This window comes from Rhamphochromis sp. 'chilingali' (genome assembly GCF_963969265.1).
Source record: "Rhamphochromis sp. 'chilingali' genome assembly, chromosome: 12".
Lineage (NCBI taxonomy): Eukaryota > Metazoa > Chordata > Actinopteri > Cichliformes > Cichlidae > Rhamphochromis > Rhamphochromis sp. 'chilingali'.
The window spans coordinates 7655505-7665766 of NC_137939.1; the positions used below are offsets into that span (position 1 = coordinate 7655505).

Genomic DNA, 10262 nt, shown 5'->3' on the forward strand with positions numbered 1-10262 from the left:
CCTGTGTTGGCTCCGATTAGCCAAGTGCAGCCCTGCTGTGGAAACCGGGGGCTATTTTATGAGTGGGGTCGCCACACAGTTGTTTTGGGAAAAGCAGAACGTTCTGAACCTTGAGCACAGTTTAACGCCACATGATGCTATTAGACTTCAGAGGACTGAGAAACAATGCAATGCACACACCCTCCAAGGCAACTCACGGTGTGTCAGACAAGATTCAAAATTTTCAGATGAGTGTGGAGGTATAGATGTATACTCTGTCAACAGCAGACCAGATTCACCTGCTGTCCAACGACTCCATGAGAATAAAGTCCAATCAGTTTTAGCATTAAAGGAAGAATGCTAAAACTGTGGTAAGAATATGTCTCCTTCAGTCTGGCTGATAAGTCGACTTACATAAACTATTAGTACAAAACACTAAATACTGCTTGTAACTGAATAATAGTGAAGCCAGAGTAAGATTTTGTGTTCATTTGTGCCATCTAGTGGTAGAACGATATACTGCAGCACACAATTTTATTTATTTATTTATTTTTACATTTAAAGAGCCCATCTACTTTTACCCAAAAATATTTTATTACATTGTTCTGGTGGCATTTAGAACAGAATAACTTTATTCTCCACATTAGCAGAAAATTGTGTGTGAGTCATCAAGTCATAAATCAATTCATAAAAAAAATACTGGCAGCACTCAGCCCACAGTCACACAAATGCATACATAAAACTTCAGTACAAATACATCACAGAGTCTTATAACTCAGTATGCTAATTGCTTTTGGCACAAATGATCCCTTATGCACCTTTTGCCTACCTAAAGGCGCCCTGTGAAGTCTTCCTGAGGGCATTAGTTCAAAATAAGAATGTTATGTGGTCTCATGCTCTCTAATCACTTTAACACCCACAACAGTAATTACATGTTCCAGGGTCAAATTACTGGTCAGATTTTCTGTAACCTGTGACTTAGAGCTCAAAAAGGATTCCTCTGATAAAAACCTACAGGACAAAGAATTAAAGCTGGCATGAAAGAAAGTTTCTTTTCCCTAACTTTAGTGAAAACAAAGGCTAGCTGCATGTATAAATAGCACTAGAGGTGTTTGAGGGAATGTGTGTGAGCATTCAGCAAACTGAACATTTAACTAGAAAACAGGAAAAGAAAGGAGAGAAGAAGAAGGGACAGAAGACACGAAATATCAGATTTCTTTGACAATCAAAAGACAGACAACGGTCTCCAAGAGGGGAAATGTTTTTGTTTTGTTTTTTAAAAACACAGACATACAAAATAAAATTATATTTACACAATAATACAAAAAAATACTCTTGGCCTTTAACAACATTCATTTGATCCCTGTTCAATATGAACTCTTGTGATTTCACCAAGAACAGCAGTGTACAATACTCCTGATTCAGTTACAGTTATGCATTTCCCGTCTCTCTCAAGCTCATTTTAGGGGTTTTTTCCCAGCGCCTGGAATTCAAAGACCAAAGCGTTCAGCAGGAGTGACAGCAGCTTTCTGGCGGTTGTTGAAAAAGCACGATCCGAGTCGAGCTGAACGAAAGAGGACAAAGTGAAACCCTTCACTTCATCCTGAAATCATTCCTGAACTTCGGACACGTCGGGGGGGGATATCAGAGAGCTTTGCTTCACGTGGTAACCATGGTAACATCAGCAACAGCACTAGTAGAGGAGGAGGGGGTCGGATCTGTCGTAACCATGGTGATGGCAGCAGGACCTTCTGTAGATGCTTGCATTGTAACGGGTGGCTCAGCAGGGCGAGCGGGTTTAGCGATCTTCATGGGAACGAAAGCGTTGGAGGCGCAGTGCTCGCTCAGATACTCGCCTCCTTTCTCCTCGTAGTCCTGTCTGCTGATCCATCCCTCCGACACTGCTCCAGGAGGGTGCTCCAACGCCCAGCCTCGTGCTCCATGCCAGGCATCCAAGGCCGGACAAGACGCCATGGTCACCTATGAAGAAGTTTTAGGTTACCTTCAGATGATATCAACACTAATCAAAACATCTGAAAGGACTGGAAAGTTTAGCTGGAGTCATTTATCCCATAACGGTTCCCATAACTCACTTCTTTATTTTGAAACAAGCTCTGTTGCTTCATATCTAACTATATGCACTATTTACATGGCTGGCTACTCACTGGACACTTTATTAGGTACACCTTGCTAGTACTGGGTTGGATTCGTTTTCCCCTTTAGAGCTGCCTTAATTCTTCAACCAAGTGCTGGAAACATTCCTCAGGACAGTTTGGTCCATAATGACATGATTTGTCGGCTGTGGGGGCGTTCACTGGATATGTTTTATTTTTCAGACCATTCTCTGTAAACTCTAGTGATGGCTGGGTGGGACAATCTTCAAAATCACTTAAACTTTTTTTCTCCATTCTAATTCTAGGTTTGAACTTCAGTGCCTGCATGCACCGAGTAGCTGCCATGTGATTGGCTGATTAGATATTTGCACTAACAAGCAGTTGAACAGGTGTACCTAACAAAGTGTATGGTGAGTGTACATTAGATCATTTATATTTATGTCACATCCCATGTTGAACTTTAGAAAAATATTTGAGCTGATGACTTTAAAGCAGGAGTGTTGAACTCCAGGCCTCGAGGGCCGGTCTCCTGCAGGTTTTAGATATCACCCTGGGTCAACACACCTGAATCAAGTGATTAGTTCATTACCAGGCCTCTGGAGAACTTCAAGACATATTGAGGAGGTAATTTAGCCATTTAAATCAGCTGTGTTGGATCAAGGACACATCTAAAGCCTGCAGGACACCGGCCCTCGAGGCCTGGAGTTCGACACCTGTGCTTTAAAGAGACGATACAACCTTTTTGTGGCGTTTTGCGTTCCGTTACTATGTTCAAGATTTTTTCCAGAGAAAACACAAAAGCTTAAAGTCCAGGGTTTTACGTCCACCTGAAAGCTCTTGTTTTCTGTTTTTTGTGGTTACTGTTTGAACTATATTAGATTTTTTTGTCCTTATCAAAAAAAGATTTCAGATTTTTTGACAAAGTAAACATAACAGCGTTTTAGGAGAGCACAGGCTGTACCTTGAATTGTGACTGGAAGGGTCTCATGGCCAGCAGTTCTCGCTCTACCCTCTCTTTCATCCCAGGATACTGCATGTTCCCTCCGGTCAGAAATACATTGCTCACTAGCGCCTCCTGCTGCTCTGGAGTGTACCTATTTGTGATTAAAGCATCAAAGTTCACATCATTAACAAAAAAATAAATACCATCAGTAAAAAACTAATAAAAAAATAATAATAAAAGAATGTTTATATAACATAGCATTTTCTGGCTCCTTGTAATAACTTCATCAGGATGAGGTTATGTGTTTATACAACTTCTCTGCATATTCGTGCTTTTGTGTACAACCGTTACATCCCATCATTACCTGGCCAAAACATATTGCAGAGTCTCCATCAGTCCCATCTGCTCCTCTCCAGTCAGCGAAGGCTGGAACAAAATCTCTGGACACCGCAGACGCTCCGTCCCCACAAAGAGCTGGTGGTACTCCGCCATGTTAAACACGGGCTGGAGGAGGAGGAGCGGGGAAAAAAAAGTTCTCCTTCATTAACGTGAAGTTATGACAGTACTGACACCACCACATGTTTCAAATGTTGCAATAGCAAAGTTATGCTCAAAAACTACTGGAAGTTTTTCTACACATTTTGCCACACATGACCGCAGCAGGTATTTCCCTGCACAGCATTAATGAGGCTCTACATGTCTCTGAGACATTCAGGTATCCTGTGCCATTACCTGAACCACATTAGCAGGTTTTTCTGGCAGCGAGTCCTCGGGGAAGTCAGAATCCATCAGTGCCACTCCATCTGTCTCGTCCATCGGCTGTTCCAGCTCTGACACCTGACAGAGAGCCACAGAACAGCCTCAGGCTTTGTGTCAGGAGCACTACATCCACCGCAGCAATCAAGCATAGATGCTGTAGAGCCTCGCAGCACAGTCGTGATAATGACATTTACACCTAATTAATTATTGGATCATTTCAATTTCACTTGTGCTCTGTAGTCATTTTCACTGTAATTTGACAACTTGAGCTCTTATTATTTAGATAACCATCTCATTATAGATACAGTGCTAACACTGTCATATGCTCAGCATTCTTCTATTAACTGTTTTCTACCAAAAAGCAGTTGCAGATTTGTTTATCCAAATACTGATTCAGACACAGAGCCTGGAAATGTGGGCACAGCACATGCAAAAATAAGTCAGTACAACCGAATTCTATTTTTTAAACTTGATGGCAGAACACCTACCTCCGCCTTTCCCTCTGCTCCATCACTGTGCAGCAGTTTCTGTCTACCCTGCTCTACAGCGAGCTGCAATTTGTTGATGTACGACTGCAGCTCCTCGGCTGAATCCATGTTAAGCTCCACCAGACTCTTGTGAAACTGATCCAGCAGGCCGTCCTCCAGCAGCTCCTGCACGCGCGCACACACACACACACACACACACACACACACACACACACACACACACACACACACACACACACACACACACACACAACTCTATGATCAGTAGGTGAAATACTGTTTTATGTGTTTATTACCGAGTGCCAATTTCCATCTTGTCTTCCGTCCTCAGCTGGAACAATCAATCAATCGTCTTTGACTCGCAGTGTAACTGCCAACATATAAATTATGCATTTCTTTTCTGTGACTCTCTTTCGCTCTTGCTTGGTCACCCATAGTGTTGCAAATGATTCCCGCAATCCCAGTGGAAGTGCATTAAATTAATTAAATTTTATCTGCCAATCAGGTGCTATGTTAGAAATCATGTTGTTTGTCAACACTGCACTACCGTTACAACTACTATAAGTATGCATGCATGTACCGGCCTAAAAACAAGATCCAAACCTCCTGATGACAGTTCCATTGAAATATAGAAAGGTAGGCGTTTAAAAAAATGGAAAAAGATGAGAGAAACAAACAGGCTAACTGATAAGACAGGAATCCGCCATCAGAGAGACAACTCTTGTGCTTGTGAACTTTAAAAGGTCCAATAAGGTCCTTGCCTGTACTGCTAAGAGTCTGTCCAGCCTCTCTTGGTCCTGCTGCAGCTTCTCCTCTCGGCGGCGAGCATTAATCTCTTGAAGTCGTCGAAGTTGCTGAGCTCGTCTCTCTTGCCGCTCCTCTACACTCACACAGCCGCCCGGCACCTTACTCGAAAACGGAAGCTGCATACGGTGAACTTCCCGCTCATAAAACTCTGGGCTGCGCCACTTTTCCAGCTCTGCGGAAAACACAGCATAGAGGAAATGCAAAGTCAAGGGGAGGAGAGAGCACATGCATGCACCTCTGTGCTGACTCCTCACTCCTTTTATTCACAGTCATCTGTTTCTCTAGTAGTTCTGAGGAGGAACTCACTGTGTGCAATCTACCGATGTTACTAAAATATTCTTCAGCTATCATAAATCTAAAGCATTTAATTGCTGTCCCATAAAAAAAACAAATGCGTAGTTACATGTCCATGGATATATTTGTACCTTCATGATAATCCACAGCAGTGTAGCTGTGCTCATGCAGCAGCTCCTCCATGCGGCTGAGTGTGATGGCAGCAAGGTGACCTGGGTATTTCAGCTGCAGGAGGCGCTGCAGGTAGGACGCTGCCTGACTCCCAGCCACATTCACACGCTTACAATTCACAGCATCCAACCTCGAACAAAAACCAGATAAGAACTAAAACTACGGTGTGTGATAAAAATCAGGAAAACAGAGCAAACGGTAAAAGCTGTATATAAATCATTCGTTTGTGCATGTTGATCCTCACCTGCCATTAATAACCGGCAGGATGTGTGAGCAGTGGTAACCTGAGGACAGAATGATTCCCGTGTGTGGTGACTGGAGCTTCCTTTGATTGTTATTGTGGTAGAAACTGTACAAGGAATCCACACCATAGGAGACGTATGGGACGCTGTAGCACTCAAAAAGCAGCTCTGACATCATCTGGCGGCAGTGCAGTGGGTTGCAGGGCGCCTCTGTCAGCACAATGGGGTGATCCACACTACCCTGCAAAAATAATAATAATAATAATAAAGTGGTGTTGATGTATTGTCTGGGTGTCCAGGTGACTTACATGACTATAAACAGCTAGCAGAAAATATCCCGGGAGTTAAGTTGTTCAATTAATCCTGAACTCCAGATACAAAACCTTCAAACCGACCAACGTTTCACTTACAAATGACTGATTTAACTTCCGCTCACCTCTGACGTGATGCCCAGGTGTGTAAACACATAGTCGAAGATGAGCTCTTGGATTTCAAAGTTGACCACCACGTTTCGGTCAAACTGGCTCTTCAGCAGCCACCGCAGCGGCTCCAAATTGGGGATGTCGTTACCGATCTGGGTCTCACTGCGGGCAGCGCCTCTGCTTCGCGCCGCCACAGACTTGAACAGGAGCCGCGGAGGGTCGAGCTCGGCCCCCGGAGCCGCCCAGCCGGCCCGGGTCTGGAAGGAGCCGTTATCTATCACTATAGGAGAGGGTGTATGGGTCAGATACTGTACGGGGAGCTCAAGAATTGGATCAGGGGAGGCTTTCCAGTCCTGGAACGAGAAAATCTGACACACCGGTCCTTCTTTGGAAGCCATTTTGAAAATGTGTAACTGCAAAATACAGCCGACTGGAGGCTCGGTGTCGCAGATTTACAGTTCCTGACAGATTTTTAAATCACTTTTATCATATAACCTTGATGTGTGTGATTTTAGCAATACGAACTGGAAACAAACATTGATTAAAACACACACACACACGCACACTATACATGACAAATCCGAATGGAGAAAAGCATAAGCATAAGACTAATATTCCAGCTAAGTGATTCCCTAAATATGAGACGACCCCCCTGGTGGGCTAGCAAGGTACTGCAGGTGGGCCCCATTTATGTACAGTTACATTCCATCTATCCATTGTATTTATATACAAAGTTAATTAAATCTGAGAATAGGCCGTGGTTAGTTTGCGATATTACTCTTTACTCTTATTTACTGCTCTTGTTTCGAAGTTCGTGTCCCAGTGGCAGGTGGGTCACACTTTAGCCTTAAAACTGTGTATATGACTGGGTAGTATGAGCAATTTATAGCCAAAACCCTATATTAGTTATATATTTTGAATAAAATGTTCAAGTAAATTCATCACGTTTTCTTGTATTTCTTTTTAGAGTGAAGATTTAAGATTGGGTGAGCCCCAGCACTCTTAACTTTGAAAATGGCTTGTCTAGCTAATTTAAACAAAATACAATTAAAACATTTAAATTATTTTTAATTCCTGATCACCAATTTATTTTTGAAATGCAGTTATTTTATCTACAAAAAAGACCCCGTATAGAGTTTCAGAGAGCTGTATGGTAAACACCAAGACCCATCACATCTGTGTAGGTTCTCAGTTCCAGGTCACAGTAATCTAAGGAGCTTGGAAAGAAACTGGACTTCTTTGAGTTTCTTGAAGAATTTTCACCTCTCATCCAAACAGCTTCTTCAGCTCTAAGAACAAATAATGGAGATTCCCAGGTATTTAAGCCCTAGTGGGAGTTGTCCCTTAAGATGGTCATTGACCCACTATTGACCATGTGCCTCATGACATGAGCCAAGGTGTGAAAAGGGGTGTGGATCATTATCAGCAGAGGTTTCGGGTGAGACCTTGCCTCACCCTATCATGTGACTTCCTTCCTTCCTTTTTGAAATCCTTTAAAGTGACCTCGCAAGAACTGCTGATGAACTTCTTGGTAGTATTTAGAGTGATCTATGCTCTACATCTGCTACTTCAGTTATTAGCAAAGGACTGAATAACACTGTATTCATTTAGAGTACAGAAGTCTGGAGCTGGTCAACTGTTCCCTAACTTAGAAACTCAAGAGTCTGGATAACTGTATCAGAGCACAGTGTCTAGTTTTGTTTTGGGCTGTTGTTTTATATCATTTTTTGATGCAATAACTGGACTACAAGAAATTTCTGATAGTCATTGTTTGGAATATAAACGTTAACAACAACAGAACCAGGACAGTGGTATATGTACAATTTAGAATTTTACAGTTTTAACAGTTTACAGTTTGATTAATCAAATCTGCAACTGAGATATTCAAAAGTACATATCATGTCTTTAGCATTTTATATTCTTTTTGAGAGAATTATTTTTAATATTTCTTGAATATAATAGTGCAGTGCGTTTTTGGTGAAGGCCAAGAAAATGCTGTTGAACTGAACGAATCTACTTAAGCTTTTAAATTTAGCAGTACCGAATGCAACTGAGGCAATCTTTTGCATTATTTTTTAAGTTCTGCTAACGTTTTCGGGTTTAGACTGCACAATTTTGCTCTCTGTGTTGCATTTTTAACTTTATGTCTACTGTGTCCTCCAATCCCTCTTGGGTCCACACACTCTACAGGTCTTCTCTTCTGTTACTATTAGATCTATTAGCCATTTCTTGTATGTCATCCCGCGTTTGCTCTCTCCCCACCCTCCTGTCTCCTGTCAGCACTGTCCTGTCCAATAAAGCCAAAAGGGATCATGTTCTGAAACGTTTCATCATCTTCCAAAACGTCCTGTCTTCTAATGTAACCGATGCTCCCTGAGCGGAGAGTCTTTTTGACCTCATCATTGATAATAATCCGCATATGTAAAGCTGTATTTGTTATGTCCCATCCCTAATTTCCAGCTGGGAATGAGAAATGGGCAAGGGCGTAGATTTGGCATGGACGGAAGGGATATGTCCTCACCAATATCCGGCGATTATTGAATTGTCCCCACCAATAATTTGATCTCTTCGAGTAAAGAAAAACAAGCCAGACAGAAAGAAAAAAACGATCTGTCAACGTCTCATTCACCCAGCGGTGCAGAAAGAGTTAAATTACGTCCTCCACTGGAGTCCTACCGCATGTGACAAATATGGCCAATGTGATTGGCTGTGCCTTTCAGGGAGCTCTGTTTAGTTTTAGCAGCGCCAAGCCTGCGCTGCGAGAACCTGGAGGAAGAGAGGAGGATGGCAGCAAAAAGGAAGAACCTGGGTATAAGAAAGTTATTTTCAAAGAAACCTGTAAGTCACTTAAAGTCAAGTTCACTCATAAAATGTGTCCGTCATAATAACGTTACAGGCTATGCTAGGGTTTGGCCCACATCAGTCTAAAATTGTATGTAACCATGAATAACGTGTTTTGGAAACTAACTGCACAACATGCAGCACTATTAGTTCTCTCAGTCTCATTTCTAATTTTGATTGAAACTGTCTGGGAAAACGGCAGCCTCGAGCAAGCCAGGATATTAGTTTACAGAGGCTGTTAAAATTATATGTCTAATGTTAAAATGTTGGTGACACAATAATTTCCTCCTAGTGGTACTGACATATTCATATTTTTGAGACAAAATATCATGAGGTAGTCAAATATTCCACCTTGTAGTGCAGCTTGCACAAATTGTTTTAAAAATGCACTCACCGTACAAACATTACTGATGAGTCAAGATCTGCACAAATTGACAGAAACACTGAAGCAGCTACACATTTTACTCTTATTGTCATGTATGTCCTATTTGTCAGGTGAATCAATGTGTTATTTTATCAGGTGGCAGTATGTCCTAGTGCAGTCAGAGGGGAAGAGCCAGGGCCAAAGGTGAGGCACATCAAGCACATAATAATAATTTTAATCTGAGGATAAAACGCATGTACTGAGACTGAGAGCACTGAAGCTAAAGAAGCTTCAGTGCTCTCAGAAGACTAAAAGCATGGCTAAAGTTAACAATGACTCAAATGAGATTAAACAATGCTGCTGTATGCCATGTCCACCAGGAGAGACTGAACAGTATAGATGTAAAACAAGTATGCCAGCAGTTTATCTCAGTTAACGAGAGGAGCAGGCATGTGTTTGCCTCCTTCACATAGTGGACATTGAGTTGTTGTGTGGGGCACCAGTAGTCCATGTCTGTTGCTGTAATAGTAGTTCATGTTCAGAATAAAAAATCCCAGCTCACTGATTTGATCGGGGCAATAGTGTGGCTAAAATGTTGCGTAATTCTGCTGAGAGACCTGGTGGTTTTATGGACAAAAACCAGCAGGTCATTCAGTGTTCCCTTAGTGCTAATGTGTAAGAGATGTTGGTGCAGTATAACTGAAGTAATGTTGTTAAGTTCTTAAAGTCATATTCTTTTATTGTCATGACTCTATTTATTTATTTATTTTTACCTGATTTATATGGAATATGGCTGAAATAAACTAAAATCTAAATTACTTAGTCATTTGTTTAATAG

General features: G+C 41.8%; 1 protein-coding gene across 1 annotated transcript; it reads right to left on the reverse strand.

The window, feature by feature from the left end:
* Nucleotides 1-515: 515 nt before the first annotated feature.
* On the reverse strand, nucleotides 516-6619 carry actr5 (actin related protein 5). The gene is made up of 9 exons (XM_080899140.1): nucleotides 6234-6619; nucleotides 5800-6038; nucleotides 5516-5685; nucleotides 5045-5262; nucleotides 4284-4448; nucleotides 3769-3873; nucleotides 3401-3540; nucleotides 3055-3187; nucleotides 516-1959 (listed from the first exon to the last, which is right to left on the reverse strand). The coding sequence occupies exons 1-9, from the start codon at nucleotides 6615-6617 to the stop codon at nucleotides 1639-1641; spliced, it is 1875 nt and encodes a 624-aa protein (XP_080755266.1). The 5' UTR covers nucleotides 6618-6619; the 3' UTR covers nucleotides 516-1638.
* Between the last annotated feature and the right edge of the window lie 3643 nt (nucleotides 6620-10262).

What these genes read in the sequence shown, in the direction of transcription:
- actr5 (XM_080899140.1), bottom strand. Translation starts at nt 6,617, where the DNA reads ATGGCTTCCAAAGAAGGACCGGTGTGTCAGATTTTCTCGTTCCAGGAC. An exon ending in ACAGACTCTTAGCAGTACAG is followed by an intron (nt 4,449 to 5,044) that starts GCAAGGACCTTA and finishes GCGCGCGTGCAG; the next exon opens with GAGCTGCTGGAGGACGGCCT. An exon ending in CTGCAATATGTTTTGGCCAG is followed by an intron (nt 3,188 to 3,400) that starts GTAATGATGGGA and finishes AATCACAAATAG; the next exon opens with GTACACTCCAGAGCAGCAGG.